The 21,583-nt window shown below is 50.1% G+C and overlaps 1 protein-coding gene and 1 pseudogene across 2 annotated transcripts in view; both read right to left on the bottom strand.

Moving 5' to 3' along the window:
* Nucleotides 1-1,300: 1,300 nt before the first annotated feature.
* Nucleotides 1,301-21,583, bottom strand: part of FAM174B (family with sequence similarity 174 member B) — a 57,127-nt gene continuing 36,844 nt past the window's right edge. Inside the window, exons 3-4 of one of the 2 annotated variants that reach the window (XR_010342640.1) lie at nt 1,763-1,877; nt 1,301-1,566 (exon numbers count right to left, since the gene is read on the bottom strand). Coding sequence is in view for 1 of the 2 variants with exons in the window: in XM_012438734.2 (XP_012294157.1) it covers nt 19,712-19,715 (4 nt within the window). In the remaining variant the exon portion in view is untranslated. Of the gene's footprint in view, nt 1,567-1,762; nt 1,878-17,751; nt 19,716-21,583 lie in introns of those variants that run through there. The other variant, XM_012438734.2, reaches the window with a different exon arrangement.
* Nucleotides 8,923-9,878, bottom strand: LOC105712387 (transcription factor BTF3-like; annotated as a pseudogene).

Raw genomic sequence — 21,583 nt, 5'->3', positions numbered from 1 at the left:
TGCTTTGCTATGCAACCTGCCTGCAGGTGTAACTGTGGCAGAGAGATCTGCCCACTCCCAGAAGGCTGGTGATAGAAGCTAAAGAAACTCCATGCACCTTGGGCTATCGGCAAATATGAGTTCGAGTCCTGGAGAGGAAATCTTCCTTGCACGAAAGCAAGTAAACCTGGCAGAGAGTTGTGGAATCTGTAGCACGAGGAGAGCAAACCCTTACCCTGATGACTTAGGCAGGTGAAAGATTCTAAACGTATCCTCATGCAGGGAAACATGCCTGAGAATGTGAAATCTAGACGGGCGGGGCTTTTTCTTTGTGTCTGTGTTGGAGGCTGGTATGTCTGCAGTGCCCAGAATAGGACTTGGCACATAGCAGGTGCTCAGTAAATATTTGTGAAATGAATAAGTGAATAGATAGATTTCTTACAAACTGAAAGACCTGTGGAATTATGAAGTTAAAGGGGATGCTTCTTTCTGGAAGCCATATGAAGGCCAGAGGCAACACAAGGAACTCCACCCAGCCTTCGCAAGCTCAGAAGCCTGATTTTCCTTGGCATCCAAAAATGGTAAAAGTCTAAAGCCGAGGTAATCATTAGAAAAGAAAGACTTCTGCCCCACAGGCCATCAGCATGTTCTGCAGAGGGGCCTCCCTGGTACCTGACCCCTCCTCTCTGATCCTCTGAGGTCTGCAGGCCACTCCGGCACTGTGACTCTTCCTCTCTCTTTCTGAGCTCCCTGTCTGCCAAGCCCCTCAAGAAAGATGGACTCCATGGCAGATGAATGTAGATGCCAGTTCTGGAGGCTCTCCTGGGTAGCCCAGATGCACCAGCCTCCTCCACCTTCCCCTCTGCCCTTTCCCCTCCCCAAGGCTCTGCTGTACTCGGCTTTCCCAGCCTGTACGCACCTCTGAAGTTGGCAACAAGCCCCACCACAAGGAAAGGTGGAGGAAAGTAGCCAAGATTTCCCCTTCAAGGCCATTGGAACTATCCTCTAAGGACAGTTATGAAAGTAGAGCGGGACATTTAAATAAATAAATAAAGGCCAGGTGCGGTGGCTCATACCTGTAATCCCAGCACTTTGGGAGGCTAAGGCAGGAGGATCGCTTGAGCACAGGAGCCTGGGCAACAAAACAAGGCGACATTTCTCCAAGAAAAAAAAAAAACTGTCTTCCTACAGACATCAAAGACATAACAAGAATAACGAGAGTGAGGAATGACGGGGCAGAGTCAGTCAAAGAGGAGAGAACCCAGGATAGTAAACCCAGCACTCAACGCTGCTTTTGCCTTGAGGCCACTGGTGGATCCAAATGAATGAGCTCATGAACTGTGCTGCCCATCTGATGGCTCACAGACGAAAGCCACAGCCCAGCGCCACCAAAGTTGGGAACCCAAATAGGTCCCCTCACCTCCTTTACCCTAACCCTGAAGGGCTATACTTTCAGAATAAGGGTGAGCCCACAGTAAACTGACCCTCATGGGCTTCCAGCTTAGCTTCATGTTGTCAAGTTGATCCAGGGAAGCTCAAGCTGTAAACTTGGATTATGGTGTCCCAGGCTGGTACTGCCAGCAGCATCTGTCAGAAGAAGAAAAAACTCTCTGGAAAAATGATAGCAGCATCCCAGGCCTCAAATTATTCCTGTGAAGAAAGAGTCACACTGTAAGCCCTTCCCCACTAGAAACTCTGGCAGGTCACTCCCCCAGAAAGACCCACGGAAGTTGCCCCCACAAGGATGCCGTAATATTGTCTGACTCGTGGGGCTGAAACAAACCTGATCCCTCCCCAAACTTCAGGTAGCCCGCACTGTCTGCTCTTCTGGGATGAACTTGATCTAGCTGCAGGTTTTCTATGAAATCAGTTCTTTCCATGCTGGAAGCCTCTTCCTGCTAAGTGAAATAAGCAAAAAATACAAATTAGAACCATTAAAACCAATCATCTTTTCTTCCCGCATTTCTTTGAAGAAAGCTGTAAGAATCTCTTAGCAATCATTGAGTCCTGTCCCAGAGAGGGTATCTAGCCCTGGGGAACTGTCCAGGCTCTTTGTTAGGAAGGTTTCCCCATAATGGACTTGGGACACATCCACCTCTCGGCCATTTCTCCTGAGCCTCCCTCTGGTCCTCCCTGGCCCCACCCACATCCGTTCCTATCCCTGTGAATTAGATTCAGCTCAGGATTGACTACTGTCTGAGCTTGTGGGTTACACTGGGCAATCCCTCCATCACCCCTTAGAGCTCTTGGCACAACCACAAGATTTTTATTTGCTTTATGGCTGTTTTTTTGCTTAGTATAACCCCCATGGAAGCAGAAATCAAGTCTGTTTTGTCCACTGGTGTGTTCCCAGTTTCTAGAACAGCTCCTGACACATCGTAGGACTCAAGACACATTTTTGAATGAATGAATGAATGAAACTTGAGGCAGGCAGCCCCAGGGCTTCCCTCTACTATGTCTGCAGGGAGGGACTGCCCTTTCCCTCAGGGATCCTGGGAGCCCCTCTCCTTATCGTGCTTCCTTTCCCTCTTCTTTTATGTCCTCCTTTCGTAGGAGACTTTTCAGGCATCTGGGCCGTCTGGCACTTTCAGAGTACTCTTAAAGTGCTGTCGGATTCCATCTTCCTCTCAAAAAAAGCTTCCAAAGTGACTTAGTGGCAGGTCCTCATACTGCCATCATTGTCACTATCAGACGTGGTCACTGCCCCACTGCCCAAGTGCAAGATGACAGGCTTGGCACAAAGAGAATTAACAGTCTGGTCTGGGCCTGCACTGAAACTGGACCAGCCAGGAAAGGTGAACCAGGGAGCGATGGAGTGATGCGTGCAACAGGCATAACTGAGGACATGGGGATGTCGGAATAGCTGGCGCCTTCTTAGAGAGGGAATGCTATTTGCTCGGGTCGGGGTGGGAGAGTTTGATCAGCACTCACGGCAGAAGGTGAGGTCCCACAGGCCTAATGTGGCCTACTCCAAGGCTCAGAGGAGAGGGTGAACTAACTGCATGAGACGAGCAGAAGGATTTTGATTTTGATTTTTTCGGGTGGGGAGGGAGCTGCAGAGGGTTGGCTTGGGGGAAGGGGTGGGAGGAGTCATTGAGTGAGAGGTAAGAGTGTGAGGAGAAAGAGCGTGGCAGCAAAAGTTTGAGGCCGGATGCCAACCTGGGGCTGAGAGAACATTCCGGTGGCAGAGAAGCAGGAAGAATTTGTTTTTTAAAACACTCTTGTGTGTGTGTCTGTTTGCCATATGCAAGGCTGGTTTTCTCCAGAACATCCCCAGTTCTCTACAATGTCAAAACACGACCCCTAAGTGTTTCATGCAATTGAGTTTTGACTGCATCTTATACCCAGATGATGGGGTAAACAGAGCAGACAGATGTCCAGAAGGCAGAAAGCAGGAGGCCATGACGGCCATGCAGTCACAAGCCTCCAAAGAAACCATGCCAGGTGGGATTGCATCTGAGTTCCCTAGACTTAAATCCCAAGGGAGCCTGGCACCCGGCAGACAATGACACCATGTAAAAGTGGAACTTAACTTGGAAGTTGAAATGGACCTTGGCTGGAGAGGTCCATGGACTGGAGGGTCGGGGGAGGCGTGGCAGTTCAAGATGACTTGAAGAAGTTAGCTAGGCAGAAATGCAATGTCTGTGCCAGAAACCAGTAGAGGAAGAGGCAAGAAGAGCCAGGAGCAGGCTTCACAGAGCCTCAGCTCAGCTAAAGAGCTTGGACTTTCAACCTGTTGGCAATGGGGAACCACTCAAGGTTTGTTTGACCTGTTTGACCTGGGCCAAAGCGTGCTTGAGAAAAATGCCCCCAAGAGAGGTGTCTGAGGGGCCCTAGGGCAGAGCAGAGAGTGCCTAGAGGCCAAGAGACCAGTTAGGAAACTGTGCAGGCGCTCAGGGCCTGGACAGAAACAGGGGCTGCCACGGGAAAAGGAAGGACGAAGACTTGGAATGGCTGGAGAAGTGATGGGAACTGGTGAGCCGCTCACCAGGGAAGGAGAGGAGAGAAGAGGACAGACCAAATCCTGAATCAAAGATGATGCGAATGATGCCGGGAGAAGAGTGGCGGGCTGGGAGCCCTGGGAGGAAGCAGGTGGCGTATGTCAGCTGGCAGGGAAATCTGCCAGGAAAGCTCTTCGGGAAGAGAGGCAGGAGGATCTCTTCACTTTCATGCTGCTTTTCTCAAGTGCAAGTTTCCTCTGTCCTCTCAAGTGTACAGAGGCCATCTTGCTTTGGGCTAAGAGAGGTCGTTGCGTGTGTCATTGGACAGTGATACGGGGCACACGAAAATGCCCCCTCAGCAGCCATTCCCATACCCCCGGACTTAGCGCACTTCTGAGGGGACCTGAGCCAGGCAGCTCCCACCTGCCGTTCGTCCTCTTTGCTGGCTCTTCCTGCGGGTCAGACTAAGGACTCCCCTGCTGTCCTCCTCCTGACCTGCTGAGAATCCACTCAGCTGTCCATCCACCCATTTACCTTTTCTCGTGTACCATGTAGACCCCCGCATACAAAAGCACCCTTACACACTTGAAGACTCCTATGGACAAAAGTCTGTGATTCCTCACACATCTGCAACCCCCACCTGCACGTCCACCATCCTCACACTCCCGTCTCGGGACGCTTTGCATCGACTTGCAAAGTCTGCACTTGTCGCTCTGTGGACACTGCTCTTGAGGGTTTCGGAATATTTTTCTCCCCTCTTCGTCTATACCTTTCTTTGGCCACTTTGTGTCACTGCCCAGCTAGTTTCCAAATACAGTCCTTTGTTGTACTCACACACCCCACTGCCATCATTCCCCTGCATAGAGAGTGATTATTTGGCCTAAAGCTCATCTTTCTTTTTTTTTTTTTTTGAGACGGAGTTTCGCTCTTGTTATCCAGGCTGGAGTGCAATGGCGCGATCTCGGCTCACCGCAACCTCCGCCTCCTGGGTTCAGGCAATTCTCCTGCCTCAGCCTCCTGAGTAGCTGGGATTACAGGCACGCGCCACCATGCCCAGCTAATTTTTTGTATTAGTAGAGACGGGGTTTCACCATGTTGACCAGGATGGTCTCGATCTCTTGACCTCGTGATCCACCCGCCTCGGCCTTCCAAAGTGCTGGGATTACAGGCTTGAGCCACCATGCCCGGCCGGCCTAAAGCTCATCTTTCTGTAGCCCAAAGTGAACCCCAATCTCACGAGTCCATGGAGCGTCTTTTCATGTGTGTTAGCTTCCCCCTGGGCCCTGGGCTTTCCTCGATGCACTGGCTACTGCGGAGCCTCTCAGTGCCTGTTCTCCCTGGGGCCTGCCCGTCACACTTGGCAGGCAGGACATCATGGCAAGACTTCCCCTCTGTCAGTCTGTCCCACAAGACCAGGCGGGCCGTGCAGGATACACTCCATCTTCCTCAACGGCTAGACCCTCTCTTTCGGAATCAAGCGTTTTTTTCCACCTGTTGGCTGATGAGAAGGAAAGGACACTGTAGTACTTTTTGAAGTCTCTTCCACTCATCAGAAAGCCCTAGCCAAATATCTGCGTGGGCTTACGACCTCACCCCATCAGACTACGTGGTCCTTCCTCAGACTTCAGGACCATCTTCTGGCGCCTGCCATCCTGGAAACCCTGTTCCTCCAAACAGACACCTGCCACCCCATCCAAGTCTCCCCCAGGGTGGGTGACATCCTCAATGGGACTTCCTGGCCTGGTGTAGCTTCGTGTGTCTGCTGTCTTACATGTGTGATTCCCCAGCCAGGACATCCGTGCCTGGTCACCATGATTTTAATACAGGGGTTACCTGAGAGGAAACAGAGACCGGGGGACAGATGAAACCCCGAATCAAAGATGATGTGAATGTCGCTGGGAAAGGAGTGGAGGGCTAGGGAACCCTGGAGAGAAGCGGGTGGGGCTTGGGGTACACAGGGCTGCGGCCTACACCTTCAGGGCTAGAAATCAGAAGCTGGAAGCAGGGTGTAGAAAAACAAAAAGGGAAAGCAGCCTAAAAGTCTCACTCTTCCTAGATGTGCTTCCGAGGCCAGCAGCACCATCAAGTCCTGAAACTTGCTGGAAATGCAGCGTCTCAGACAGCGACCCACTGAATCAGAACACAGCGTGTTCCATCCAGGCTCCTGAGGCAACTTCCCAGACGTTTCCACACTGCCTTAACTGAGCCTCTGCAGGCCCCCTGCCCATACTGCTGGACTGGTTGTTGACATCTCTATTTCTGGTTCCTTCCACTGGGGCCCCTGGTGCTCTGGCCCTGGGCCTCTGACACCCAACACCCCATCAGAGAACACCCAGCACTGGAGCCTCCTCCCCCCAGCTCGGGTAGGCTCTGCTGGGGTCTCCAGACCAAGAAACACTCAGCTGAAGGCCCTGCGGCAGAAGCCACACTGGGTCTGACCATCCACTTGGGGTCACTGCCCTACACAATGTTTCCTGGTCCTCCTCAGTGTGGGGATCACTCTCAGTGAAGCCCCTCGGAATTGGGCCTCACCATATGGTGAGCTTGAGCCCGGACACAGTTTCCCGTTGGAGGCAGTCGAGATCTGGGAAAGTTAAACTGAGATCAAAGGATATCTAAAAACAACTTTGCTAGACGATGAGGTGATACCTATGTGGTCTGAGAAGACATTGTGTTTATTTTCTGTTTCTGCATTTTATGACTTTGTCTACCCATTTGCTGGGTCCTGTGCTTGTTCTAGTGACTGCTGTTTGCATAGATAACAGGCTTACTGCCTCTCTCATGCCTTGCATAGTTAACTTTTTAACTTTAGGTTTCCCCAACCTGATAATGAGACCCACCTGGATGACTTGATTGTATCCGATTATGTATGTGATTTTACTATTGTGTTATCCGCTGCCTAAGCTTGTATCCCGAGGACTTTCTGTTCCCTTTGATGTATGAGATAATGGTGTCTGTTCCTGCAAATGAAGTAGGACAAAGATATATATACTAACTGTGTGCAAAATAAATTTGCTGTTTAAGCATTGCTGTTTGAGCAATCGCTTACGCAGCCCTCCAGACCTCGCTATCTCTCTCTCTTTTCTTCCCGTGCACTCCCCTATTCAGGTTGGAACCCTCTTGCTGGCCAAGAGTGCCCGGCAGACGTGCCGGCCTCTCGGGAACCCAGACCTCAGGGTGACGTGTGAGGATTTCAGACTCCTGGGTCCCTTGCTCAATAAGCTTACTGTGCTTCCCTTGAAAAGCACTGTGCTGTGAATCTGCGGCTTGTTGACAGACATGTCCGAATCTGTTCTCTGGTCCTGCATGCGCCCTTCACAGTCTGGACGTGGGTAACTGTGCACCCCTGAGAGGCCCCCGGATATCCTTCTCTGAGGTGGGCGGGAAGGCCATGAGACCCAGGTATACAAGGAAGAACTGCAGGGCAAGAAAGACACTGGCCTCCCACGGAGACTGGCGTTGGGCTCCAGGACAGATGGTCTAGGCTCAGAGGGGGCATTTCCTCCCATGGAGAAAAGTGTTGGAATTCATATAAACTCTCCAAGCCCACGTGTCCTCAAGTATGGAGTGAGGATGCTGAACTTTTTGATCTCCAAGGGCCCCTCCAGGGTGAACGCCTGCACCAGGAACTTCGAAGTATCAAACTTATTGGAAGCGTTCTGTCCCTGAGGACAGACTTTCAGGTTGAAGCTTCCCAGGCTCTAGCACCTCCTCCAGAGGATGACTTTTACTACCTTCGAAAAAAAGATACATCAAACTTTGACAAACGATACAGGCTCAGAGGCAAGCGGCATCTCAAGGCAGTGGTGCTATGACAATTAAACACTTGCGAGCAAATATAATGAAATACACACCCCACAGGATGGCTGCTTCAGGGACAGGGTTTGGGGAGACTCACTGTACATGAGGGTCACTGGGGGGCTTGTAGTGCTGCGAAATCTGCCGTGCTTGGGGGAAGGCCAGGGGGTCTGATGGCCTCATCGTGCTCAAGGAGCTTCAGCTCATGCTGTCCACTGAGCCCTCACTTGACGGGCTCCCCATGGGCAGCAGCTGCCTTTTGTGGGCTCGGCTCAAATGACACAAGGACAGCCACTGACTTCTCCCTGCCAGGGGAGAGGAGAACACGGAGTCAGAACTGCTCACACTCTAGTCCTAATTCCCAGGCCTGGTGGGGAGCAGATGATCTGGGCCGTGCAGAAACAATGATGGGTCACAGCAAGCAGGGCTCAGGGCTTCGGTGGGCTGCATGTGTCTCTAAGGTTCAGACTGAAATAACGAAAGGGGGTCCAAGGGAGGAACACAGGGCAGGAAAGGAGACCACATGGAATCTGAGCTCTTGGAAGCTGGGTCAGACCCCAAGGCCTCCCCCTTTGTACTTCTCCATGAGGCCTCTCTCTCTCATTCACAGCTTTCGCCAGTACAGGATGGAGACAGGTGGCTCAGTAGTGCCATCCCACAAAAGACAATGGGAAGGCTGTCTGTTTAAAGGCCATTTTAAATATGAATGGTCATGGGAAAATGCTCATGAAATGAAATGAAAATATCAGGTCAGATGACCCACTCTTGTAGAGGAAACAATGGCAAGGCACACACAGGCCAGAGGTCACTCTTTGTCCAGGGAGAATCGGTCCCTCTCCTGTCAGGCATTGGGTGCCCCATGTCCCTGTCACAGCACGTTATTCTCTGTCATCCCTGGCAGGGATGTGTCCTGGCCCTCCCTAGATTCATTTTATTGAGCTTTCCAATTAGCACAGTGCCTGGCACAAGTAGGAGTTCAAAACATGTTTGCAAATGAGTGAGTGAAGGGTGGATGGATGGGTGGGAAGGAGGGAGGGAGAGAAAGAAGAGGGAGGGAGAGAGGAAGGGAGTGGAGGGGGGAGAGGGGAGAAGGAAGGAAGGAGGGGAGGGAGGGAGAGATGAAGGGAGGGAAGGCAGGGAGAGGGGAGAGGGAAGGAAGGGTGGGAGGGAAGTGGGGAGGGAGAGGGAGGAAGGGGAAGGGGGAAGGGGGGAAGGGGGGAAGGAAGAAAGGAGAGGAGGGAGGGAGGAAGAGAGGGAGGTAGGGACAGAGGCAGGGAGGGGAAAAGTTGAGAGGGAAACCTACCAAAATGCTAATCAGGGTTATGATCTGGATACTTTATTTTATCTTCTTTATAATTATCTGTCTTCCAAATTTTCAGCAATTAAAAGATGACTTTTATAATACACTTTTTTTTTTTTTTTTTTTTTTTACTAGGCAAAGAACTTTATTAACCTTGGTTTCAAACTTGATTCCCAGGCTTCTTCGGCTTAATTAGCTGCAAAGAATGAATTGTGTATAAGCAAAAAACTGAAAAGAGCGGCAGCGTCCAAGGGGCTTAGGCTTAAAAATATTAGAGATCTAGATTTTATCAGATCCACAAACAAAAATTTCTTAAAAAGCAGTCATAACACAAAATAGCAGCTCCCGGTAACTTCTTCAAGTTTTATCTTCAGAATTTGACTCAATTCAGTTTGCCTCATTCTCGGAAGCCTCATCAAAATTCTCCGCAAGATCTGGAACTTCATCATCCTCCTCCTCTCCAGCAGCAAGTGGTGCTTTTCCATCCACAGAGTGTTTGGGCAGAGCTTCAGCCGGGCTCCTTAAACTAGTCGGACTGTCTGCCCCGAGCAGGTTTAAGATGCTGGGTAGCACCTCTGTCAGCTGCTTCATCTCAGCATGGCCTGTAATGGTGAAAGTGTTCACTGCCAGAGATGCCTGCACTTTAGGGTCATTAAAGTGGATCACTGTTCCTTGGTTTGTAAACATATTCACCTCTTCAATACCAGAGATATTGTTTATCCCTAACTTCTTTAAGGAGAACTGAAGTTTTTATCATCTGCTGTGGTTGTTCTATGAACCACCCAAGCAGTTCCTTTCCCATCAATGCGCACCTGTGCCTGCAGTTTGGCGAGTTTTTCCTGGTTCATGATTGTTTCTTTTTTTTTTCTTTTTATTGCATTTTAGGTTTTGGGGTACATGTGAAAAACATGCAAGGTTGTTGCATAGGTGCATACGTGGCAGTGTGATTTGCTGCCTTCCTCCCCTTCACCCATATCTGGCATTTCTCCCCATGCTATCCCTCCCCAACTCCCCACCTCCCCACTATCCGCCCCACTCCCCCACAACAGACCCCCGTATATAGTGCTCCCCTCCCTGTGTCCATGTGTTCTCCTTGTTCAACACCCACCTATGAGTGAGAACATGTGGTGTTTGATTTTGTGTTCTTGTGTCAGTTTGCTGAGAATGATGGTTTCCAGGTTCATCCATGTCCCTACAAAGGACGCAAACTCCTCGTTTTTAATGGCTGCATAATATTCCATGGTGTATATGTGCCACATTTTTCCTGTCCAGTCTATCATCGATGGGCATTTGGGTTGGTTCCAGGTCTTTGCTATTGTAAACTGTGCTGCTATGAACATTCGTGTGCATGTGTCCTTATAGTAGAACGATTTATAATCCTTTGGATATATGCCCAGTAATGGGATTGCTGGGTCAAATGGAATTTCTATTTCTAGGTCCTTGAGGAATCGCCACACTGTTTTCCACAATGGTTGAACTAATTTACACTCCCACCAGCAGTGTAAAAGTGTTCCTATTTCTCCACATCCTCTCCAGCATCTGTTGTCTCCAGATTTTTTAATGATCGCCATTCTAACTGGTGTGAGATGGTATCTCAATGTAGTTTTGATTGTTTCTTTCGTCTTGTCAGAGTGGATAAGGGGTCGAGCGGGGGACTAGGATTGGTGCTGAGGGGGTCTCGGGTGGACCAGCTGAGATTAGGCGCACACACGTGGGGATGCAAGATGGCAGCTATAATACACTTTTTATCAAAACTCTGCTATTTGATTTAACTCCATGTGAAATGGTTTCTTCTAACTCCAAGTCCTATTTTTAGCTAATGAATCTACAAGACACTGGAATTAGTTCATGTCTATCAAAGTGGTCACGTGTTGAACCAACATTGGGACACACGATCCAACAGGTTCCCGAATGCTCACTAAAGAAATGGGACTATTTGGAATCAAGGCGCCCCACAAATCTAAAGAAGACCTCCACATCTAAGGCACAGGAGCTCCCCTTAGGGAAGATGACAGCAGCAGTGGGGACATTGACAGTAACCCTAAGACAGTGGGCCTGTGTCACTCAGAGTTGCCACCTCTAAAGTGCCCATAATAAGGGTGGCAAGAGGGAGGTCTCAGAGGGAAACAGACATTCTACTGGGTATAATATTATATCCAGCCCGACTTTGCTTCCCTGAAGCTGAATTCATTCTGCTTTTAAGAAAGGGCTATTGTCACCAGTCCGGGGGCTCATGCCTGTAATCCCCACACTTTGGGAGGCCCAGGCAAGAGGATCACTTGAGCTCAGGAGTGTGATGCCTGCCTGGGTAACACAGTAAGATGTCTCTACAAAAAAAAGTTAAAAATTACCGGGTATAGTGACAGACCGTAGTCCCAGCTACTTGGGAGGCTGAGGTGGGAGGATCGCATGAGCCCAGGACATCAAGGCTGCAGTGAACCATGATCATGCCACTGGGTGACAGAGCAAGACCCTGTCTCCAAAGAGGGAGGGAGGGAAGAAGAGAAGAGAAGAGGAGAGAAGAGAAGAAGAGAAGAGAAGAGAAAGGAGCCAGATTATGCATGTAAACAAAAAGCCCTTCTGCGGCCTCCTCTCTATCTCCATCGTCTTCTCCTCTATCCAGGGATACATCCATGGGCCCCACTCTCCCAAGCACCAGTCACCACCAACTTCTTGCCCCCAAGAAACAGAACAGCCTCAGGGGACCCCCACATCTCAGCACTCTCTCGGCCTCTGCAGTCCCATAGAACTTGGTAGCTCTTGCAGGTCCTAGAGCCGAGGAACCTGGTTGGGATCAGTGCCCACCCTTATACAAGGCTGGCCCTGACCTTAGGCCAAGTCCTAGCACTGGGTGGCAATGTGGAACTGTGCATAGTACCCAGGCCTCCAAGCCAAGTCCCAGCACTGGATGGCAATGTAGCACTGTGCATAGCACCCAGGCCTCCAAGCCAAGTCCCAGCACTGGATGGCAATGTAGCACTGTGCGTAGCACCCAGGCCTCCAAGCCAAGTCCCAGCACAGGATGGCAATGTAGCACTGTGCATAGCACCCAGGCCTCCAAGCCAAGTCCCAGCACTGGGTGGCAATGTAGCACTGTGCATAGCACCCAGGCCTCCAAGCCAAGTCCCAGCACTGGATGGCAATGTAGCACTGTGCGTAGCACCCAGGCCTCCAAGCCAAGTCCCAGCACTGGGTGGCAACGTAGCACTGTGCGTAGCAGCCAGGCCTCTAAGCAGCAGACAGACCACTGCTAGCCAGGGATCTGGGTGCATTTATTACCAAAGCCTTGGTTTCCTAGCTTGACAAGTGAACATCATAACAGAGAAGCTACTCTGCACTGTTGCCGGACACATTAACGCGTTTGAGCTGTGTGCCTAGTGGTGCTTCGAAGACATTAAAACATCCAATTCACAATACCCAGATGAGGTAGGGGCTGCTGTTATTTCCCTTTACAGATAAAATGAGGGTATCACAGAGAGGTTAAGAGATGTGCCCAAGGCCACACAAGTGGTAAATGTTAGAACCAGGATTCCAGCCCAGGGAGTCTGGCTCCAGAGTCCAAGCTAGTCTTACTACGCAAATGAGTGTCTTTATAATGTATGTACAGTTCTCAATGCAGTGCTGCCAGGAACATATTAAAAGCTCAGCAAATAGCAGCTGATGCTCTTGGTTGCTGGGATGCCTCAGTAAAGCAGATAGTGGCCACTCTGTGCTCTGTGTGCAAACCTCATCTCCCTCCTACACCTACAGTCTTATGAGTCAGGAGTGTGCCTCATCCACCTTTGCAGTCTAGCAGGCCCCAGCATCACGCCCTGTGGCTCTCAGAAAACCTGCTGGATGTATAACAAGATGACACCCACTCATCGAGCACCCACTGTGTGTGCCTTATCTCATTCAACCCTCCCACCGCCTCCTGGGGCAGCTGGGCATTTCAGCACCTCAGCAAAGGGACACTGCCACTCCACCAGTGTGTGAACGAACAGTGGATAGAAAGAGATTGATTTGCCAGGAAGTACAGACTGCCCTGGAGTAGACTTCAAATGAAACAGAGGTTATTTATTCCATGTCATTAGTCACTTTATGTGGTGCTTACACAAATCTGCTGTTCTTTGCTTTCTATTCCAAAACCTTTCCAATAATTATTTTCCATGGATGGTGATTCCAACTGAAGGCAAGAGAGAAAAGTACACTGACGTTTACCAAGACCTTGAGGGAATTAAGAGGAAAAGTGAGAGCAGCACATCATGAGAGCTGATGTCAAGGCTGGCCGAACCAAGAAACGGTCTCACAACCTTACAAAGCAGGAACAGAGCCATCACCAAGAAAAACAGTGTGACCTTGGAACAGTGGTGACCCCAAAGCACACCTCTACATCTTGAAAAGAAAAAAGAGGAGATGTAGAAAATCCCCCAGAATCAGACTCCAATTTGGCTGATGGTTCATCATAACATCACAGGCACTGGGAGTGGGCTCTTTGGTGATGAGGGCACAACTAAAAATGGAAATCGAACACACAGCCCAAGTCAGGTCCCTGGTTAGCTGACCTGCTCCTAACATCTGCTGGGCTCAGGTCAGGACATCAGCAGAGGCCCCTGGCCTGCAGCCCATTCCCCTTCTCTTGCCATCCCCATCTGGTCACCGTAACAAGGGGCCTCGCACAGGAGTGTGGACACCCTGGGCTTCATGCTTGAGCTCCATCCACGTCCGTGTCTCAGCCAAGGCATGCGGCAAACAAGGGGCCCTAGGGAAGATGAACCCAGTGCAGGCTCTGGAGGCTAGCAAAGGGGCATCTGGGCAGAGAATTATAGAAAAGGGAGGATCTGCAGACCTCTTCCCCCACTGGGAGCCACAGCCAGAGTGGGTGCCCCATGAAACATATAACCTTGTCTCTTTGGTCCAAAGCCGACATCTTGTGCTATCCCAAGTGTGATCGGTTTTGGTCTCAAAAGGAAAGTCCCCTCCTCTTCCCTTCAGGGAAAAGGCAGGAGACTAGTGGTCCAAGACCTGCCCCTTATAAACCATGTGACCCTGTGCCATGACTGACCTTCCTAGACCCATCCCTGTGTGTACAAAATGAAGACAATCACCTACCTCACCACCTTGCTGGCAGGACTCAAAGGAGGATGAAGTGCTGGGCAAACAGAAGATGTTTCCTTTCTTATGGAGAGTCAGGGAGGTGAATATGATTCTGCGGAAACAGGCCTGGGCTTATGGAAATGGTCAGTGTCTTCAAGGAATAACACCTGTCTAAAGGATGCCCTTCAGGACTGAATAAGGAAGTGCGTGTGCAAAGACCCCTGGCATCTGTGGGACTATATTAACTTCTCTTCCTGGGTCCACAAGGGGTGTGATTTCAAAGGCAAGAACTTCCCAGTGCCATGCCTCCATCCACCTTCCCATCTGGGAACCTAGAGTTCTTTGTCTAACTTGCCCCCGTGCGAGCTAGGTAAAATTTCAGGTGTGCTCCTTTGTTTAAAAAGACCTCAAAAAGCTCTGGGAGAAAGGGCCTCTGTTCTAGGCTGGACAGCCAATCCAGCATCAGAGTCGAAGATCAATCACTCCAGAGGTAGTTTGAAAGAACTCTCATTGAACAAGAACATGAATGGGGCAGGAATAACTTCAAAGTTAAAACTCGGCTGCACCTTACCTGCATGGATTTCCCTCTCTGGGATCCCCTCCCACAACAACATGGGAGCCATCTCTCCCTCTCTACCTATGTGGATATCCCATCCGGATCCCCCTCCCACAGCAGCGTGGGAGCTCTCTCTCTCTCTCTCTCCTTTTTTTTCTCTCTCTGCCTAATAAATCGCTTATTTGCAAAACTCTTTGGTCCAATATTTGAATGAACGGTAAGCTCACTGCACTGCCAGGGCCCTCTTCCCCATTCCTGGGGCAAAGAGAGGCCAAGAACCTCAGGCACATCTTATCGGGGTAGGGAGCTGAGCCCCATCCCATCCCACGACCTCGTAACACACCCAGGAAGAACTCAAAAACTATTAGTGGTGGAGGTGGTGCTGGTGGTGGTGACCATTCCCGGTGGTACTGGTGGTGCCAGGCACCTGCAGCAGATATTTGGCTAAACTGCATATTTTAATGATCACGATAACCAAAGAGGTGTGTTTCTATAGCACAGAAGGGTAAAGTGGGGTCAAGATCACATGGCTTGCGAGTGAGCAGTGAGGCTGGGAAACAGGTGCCTATCTGTCTGCATCCGACTCCTCTTTCTACCACACACAGCATCACCTGGCTGGTTGTCTTGCAGACTCTGGGGATAATTCATTCACAACACTCTTAGCTGCTCACCACAGGAAGCCTGTTCACAGCACCCCAGGCCAGATCAGCCACTGAGACGTTTACACTAGAGACTGCGGGCCACCTGCTTTGCCAACAGGCACACAAGAGCCTGTTGTGTTCCCGTCCACCTCAACTTGACTCACCAAAAAAAACCCATCCCCGGGAAAATGAGCTTGCTGATAAACTAACTCAGCGTAACAAGAAATACCAGCAGATTTTGAGGCACTTTGCAATGACAGTCACACCCAGGTACTTGGTAGACCCAAGAAGATTCAGGTAGCAAGGCAGGGAGAGGCCCGTGACAGCCACCCGTGACAGCCACCCGGAACAGCCACGTCTATTTGGTTCTTGAAAACAATGGAAAACAAACTCTGTTTTCACAAGTGGTATGCTGTGTACACTGAGTCCACATCAGGTGTTCTGGAATTCTCTGATAAATGAAAACCACAAGCAACTGTGGCTCCGCCAGACTGGTGGGAAGCGCCGGCTCGCACCTGTCAACAGGAGCCGCCTGGGGGCCTTATGGGGCAGATCCTTTTCCTGCACTAAAGGTGCTGGAGTGGACACCTTCCAGGTTCCTGGAGCTCGCCCCTCACCCTGAGAAGATTAAATCATTTATTTGCATAAGAAAACATCTAACCCAAATACAGGAGGCACAGGCAGGCACAGGGAGCTGGGGTTACAATGCAAGCAACACCTGGACATGCGAACTCATGACGCTGCTACAAGAAGCGCATGCAGGGAAGGTGAGTGGCTGGGGAGGCAGCCCGGCCTCATCCCCGAAGACCTTCCTACGGCTCTCCCCTCTGCTGAGTCGCAGTCCTCTGAGACTTTTTTGGTGGTGATGCTTGTAACATAACCCTTCTCTCCCCTTCGCTCTTCAGAAACTGGCAACACCAAGATGCCAATCTCTCTTTTCTTCTTTTTTGAGATGGAGTTTCTCTCCTTGCCCAGGCTGGAATGCAATGGCGCAATCTCAGCTCACCGCAACCTCCATCTCCTGGGTTCAGGTGATTCTGCTGCCTCAGCCTCCTGAGTAGCAGGGATTACAGGTGCCCACCACCAGGCCTGGCTAATTTTTGTATTTTTAGTAGAGGCAGCATTTCATCATGTTGGCCAGGCTGGTTTCAAACTCCTGACTTCAGGTGATCCACCCACCTCAGCCTCCCAAAGTGCTGGGGTTACAGGCATGAGCCACTGTGCCTGGCTGCCAGTCTCTTTAAATGGCTTCAGTTGCCAAATCTTACCGGCAAGTTTGGGTCACTGATGCACCTCCTATCCCTCTTCTCCTACAGACCCTGTTCTTCTGGGTAATTTCCCCTGATTCCCTTAAAATGATTCCAACACCCAAGAATCTCACCAAAGGGACAAGCATGGAACACAAACTTATGACTGCATCAAGGGTCCTTTGAGGATAATGTGCCATGTCCTCATAAAGCATCCCCCATCCCCGCATGGTGTAAGAATAACCATACAACTCAGGAGATGCAGGCAGTAGAGGGAGGGGCTTTGATGTTAGCGACTTTGACTGGCTTCCCAAGGTGTTCCACGGCACTGCAGGGGAGACAGATTTTGTAGAAGAGGGCAAGGTGGGGATGAAGCCTCAACAGAATCTTCAAAGCCAAAAGGCAAGTGGCAGCACCAGCTGACCCTCCGCCATGCAGAGATCGCTGCGGATGCCGGAACACACTCCTCCCTGTCAGGCTGGCTTGTCCCCGGGCGTCTGAACAAGCCAAGCTTACAGGATGGGTGCCCAGTGGAAGATACCCTCTGAGAAGACTGAGATGATGGAGAAACCCACTCTCCAGGGCTGGCTTCCCATGCGGCTGTTTGGAGAAACAGCTACCCTGGAGAACCCCAGTCACTGCAATGGTGGTAGAGAAGACCAGGCACAGGAGCAGATCCTCACGGAGGAGGGATACAGATCACACCCCCAGCTTCTTGGTGACATCCAAGGGCACCAGTTGGAACGGCTTTTCCTGTGGCTTTTGCTCACCTTGCTGCGAACCCTGGCCCAGAGGCATCCCCAGCTTACCCACAGAAAGCGCGAAGCCAGCCAGGTATGAGGCAGTAATAAGCTAGCAGCTTTTTATGTGATTGATTCTATCTTCTCTGGAGATGCCCCAAGATTCTCCAGAAACAATCAGGGCTCAGTATGTCCTAGCCAAGGAGTGAGCTTCCAGCAAATGAGCCAGTGAGCCTGCAATTGTATAATGTAAATGTAAATTGTGTATGTAGATGTAAAAACAGCATGCATGCCCCTCCTCCCCAAAGCCTTTTTCATTTCCAAACCTTTCTCTAAATCACCAGGATCCAGACACCTCCCACCCAGCTCCCACCCCCACCCACCTCCTCAGCCTTGGGCCCGTGTCCCTCTTCACAAAAGGCAACCTCGCTGGCCTGCACCACAGAAAACATACAAGCCCGAGGTACACATGGTTGGTGTCTAAAGGGTTTTTATTGGAGAGCCTGGAGCACTGAGGCTCCAGCAAGGATTTGCAAGGTCACTCTCAGCAGCCGCCACTTCTGCCAGGACCAGCAGCGAGCACCTGGCAGTCGGAGCCCGGCATTCCACGTCAGGCCGAGGAATCCAGCTTGCCCGTGGGATTCGGCTCCCGTTGTGGAAAACCCCGAGTGAGCCAGCAGTTCCAGTTCAAAGGTTAAGGGGTGAACAGCTGCGAGGTGTCCGGGCCTCCGTGAGTCACCGCCCAGGCCTGAGTACACCGTGGAGAGGAGAGATAAAGCAGGCACGGCTGTTCTGCTGCCAGTCCCACCCCTCTGGCAAACAGACGGGCAAAAACGGAGAAGAAAAGTCTACAAAGAAGGTGAGATGAAGGGAGCAGAGACTACACGCAGGCTCCCGCGGCTGGCAAAGCTGTGTGCGGTGAGCCGGCTGCGCCATCCTCACTGGGGGCTTCCCATGGGCTCTGCGCTTTCCTTCGGAGGCCAGTCTGCCTTCCCAGCAGGTGGGGGCCACGGAGCTCCCACGCCCCTTCCCACATATCCCCACCCGTCTCAGAAAACTGGGAAACCTGAAGACGAAGGTGCGTCGGGAAAGGCTGGACTTCTCATCCAAAAACAGAGAGCAGGACGATCAACAAGCAAACACCATAAACCCTGGAGCAATGCCAGGAAAAAAGGTGGGGGGGATAAAAAATTTAAAAATAAAAAACACCTTTCTAGAGAGAGCAAGATCCCAGGGTCCAGAAAGCACTGCTAATAGACTTGAAAAGAAGCATCTTTGTTACAGCCAGTCACCGCTAGCCTGGGAACACCGCTAGTCCGAGGCCTCCATCAATCTGAGACATCAGCCCAAGGCCCTGTCTGCAGAAGCCAGCACAGATCTCCAAGTAGTGTCACAGGCGAGTCCTCACTTCACCAGCTAGGAGGGAGCCATTTCGCCTGAACCTCTGCCTTCCCAGCGTCCTGTGGGGCCTCCTGAGTCCAAGTGGGTTTCTAGTCCAGCCCGGTCTAGACTGACCTAAATACAGTTCCCTAACATATGCTTTTTTCCAGCCAGCCGAATCACCATTCATTTAAATTACCACCGTGGTTTTTTAAAATTACATTTCTAAGGCAAACAACACGGAACAGTGACAGAGCAGAGAAACAACAAAAAAGCACAAAGAATGTTACTAACCAGAAGCTGCCTAGCACTTTCCCTTCAGAGGAGCAACTTTTATAGGCATCACGTGCACGTGCACACATACACACACAGTTTTCCCTGATACTGGAAATTCTTTGTGAACTAGCCATACTGATTTCTGCTGAACCTTTTTTTTAAAAAAAAAAAAAAAAGAAAGAAAAGGAGCCACAGATGTCCAGGACTGGAAGGGGCTGACAGCTCTAAGCACGTCCACCTTAAACTCTGACACAGGTAATGCCAGAATGAGGCTAGGACCTGACCCAGCCAAAAAGACAGCAAAGAGTCAGATGGGGGCCAATGCGTACACGCTGCAGAGAAGAATGTCAGAAACTCTAAATAACAGTGGGCATCTTTTTTGTTTGTTTAGATTCTTCATCCTCTTGATCTCTTTCACTATTGTCAATAATTGTCTTTACAAAAGAAAACTTTTTGAAAATCAACATGTTTCTACCCTTTGCTCCTTAGCAAGGCACAAAGCCTCTCTAGCGGGGAGTAGAAGTGGGGGACACTTTAAAGGGGTACCCAAAGGGTGGCAGAAGCAACTCTGCTGTGGTGACGTGGAAACGAGTTTGCTGGTGACACTCCAGGCAGACGCCCAACACCCATGACGGAGCCGATGGAGCCGGGGTTTTATACATAACGTTTGTTTTGGTTTCAACACCTCTGACGTGCCAGAGGGCTTCCAGGTCCTTCACACCCCAGGCTGCCGCTGACCAACTTTCCACAGGATGCCAACAGGCTGGGAAACAGGTTTTACCTAAAAGAAAGGGAAGGACAAGAGTCAGCCCCTTCTGGCAGAGCCCTGCCCCTGCCCGGCCCCCGCCCTAACATCTCCATCCCTCACCTTTCAGCCCTTGAAAAGGCCACGCTCCCCAGCCACAGGACCTTTGAGCGTGCTGTCTAGAAGGCACACTCCACTCTTCCAGCAAACCCCCTCCCTCCCCTCAGCTCCCAACTAAGGACCCCTCCCCCAGCTCCCCACACAGACCCCCTAGAACACAACCTCTTTCTCCTTCCTAGCACTTCCAGGGTGTTTACACCAGGGGTTGGAAAACTTTCTGCAACAGTCCAGAGAGGAAATACACACACACACACACACACACACACACATTTTTGAGACGAAGTCTCACTCTGTCACCCAGGCTGGAGTGCAGTGGCATCATCTTGGATCACTGCAACCTCTGCCTCCTGGGTTCAAGTGATCCTCCTGCCTCAGCCTCCCAAGTAGCTGGGACTATAGGCACCTGTGACCACACCCGGCTAATTTTTATATTTTTTAGTAGAGACAGGGTTTCACCATTATTGACGAGGCTGGTCTCAAACTCCTGACCTTGTGATCCACCTGCCCCAGCCTCCCCAAGTGCTGGGATTACAGGCATGAGCCACTGCACCCAGCCCAGAGAGGAACTGTTTTAAGCCCTGCAGGTCCCACAGTGGCGGTGACAACTCCTCAACCTGTCGTTGTGGTGGAACAGCAGCCACAGACAGCAAGAAACGCTCAGCCATGGCTGCATTCCAGTAAAACCTTATTTACAGACGCTGAAATTTAAATTGCATATAACTTTCTCATGTCATAAAATAGTATTCTTCCCTTGGTTCTTTTTCAACCATTAAAATATGAAAATCATTCTTGGCCCTTGAGCTGTGCATAAACAGGCAGGGGGCTGGATTTGACCCACGGGCCACAGTTTGCTGACTCCTGGTTTATGTATCTGATTAGTGTTGGTCTCTTGCTTAGACTAGGAGCTTGTGAGACAAAACCCACGTCTGAGTTTCCTTACCTTTAAACTGCCCAGGTCCACACCATAGTCTCAGACAACATAAGAAGTACAAGATATAAGTTTAAAAACTGAATCTGTGTCTGGGCACAGTGGCTCATGCCTATAATCCTAGCACTTTGAGAGGTGAAGATGGGCAGATCACTTGAGGTCAGGGGTTCAAGACCAGCCTGGCCAACATGGTGAAACCCTGTCTCTACTGAAAATACAAAAATTAGCCAGGCGTGTGATACATGCCTGTAATCCCAGCTATTCAGGAGGCTGAGGCATGAGACTCACTTGAACCCAGGAGGCGGAGGCTGCAGTGAGCTGAGATCACACCACTGCACTCCAGCCTGGGAGACAGAGCACAACTCAAAAAAAACTGAATCTGCTCAAGACATTGTCTAAAGGGACTTAGAAAAGGAGGGAAAATCTGACCAGTGAAAGATGCCGCCACCATCTCTTGATGTTTATGGGCATTATATAATCACATAAGCAAAAATAACAAGGATTTAATAGAATTGACAAAATAATGAACTTGTCGTAATATGATACCAAATATATTACTGTATCAAGTAGCTACTTACTAGAAGTTGTAAACATCCTATTTTTAGGAAATACATACTTATTTGCAGGAAAGGGTCACGATATATATAACTTACCCTCCAACAGTTCAGTAAAAACCTTTTGTATGTACACACATACATATATACACAGATCAATCAGAAAGCAAATAGGCAAAAAATGTTAACAGGAAAACGTGGGTTAAAGGTATAAGGGTGTTCCCTACACTATTTTCATTTTGGCATTAAGTTTAATTTTTTTTTTTCAAAATAAAAAGTTATTTAAAGACAAAACATAGGCC

This window comes from Aotus nancymaae, unplaced genomic scaffold, assembly GCF_030222135.1.
Source record: "Aotus nancymaae isolate 86718 unplaced genomic scaffold, 86718_ANA_hifiasm-v0.15.2.pri h1tg000014l, whole genome shotgun sequence".
NCBI lineage: Eukaryota > Metazoa > Chordata > Mammalia > Primates > Aotidae > Aotus > Aotus nancymaae.
The sequence above is the reverse complement of the archived record's forward strand: the minus strand, read 5'-3'. Positions and strand labels throughout refer to the sequence as shown.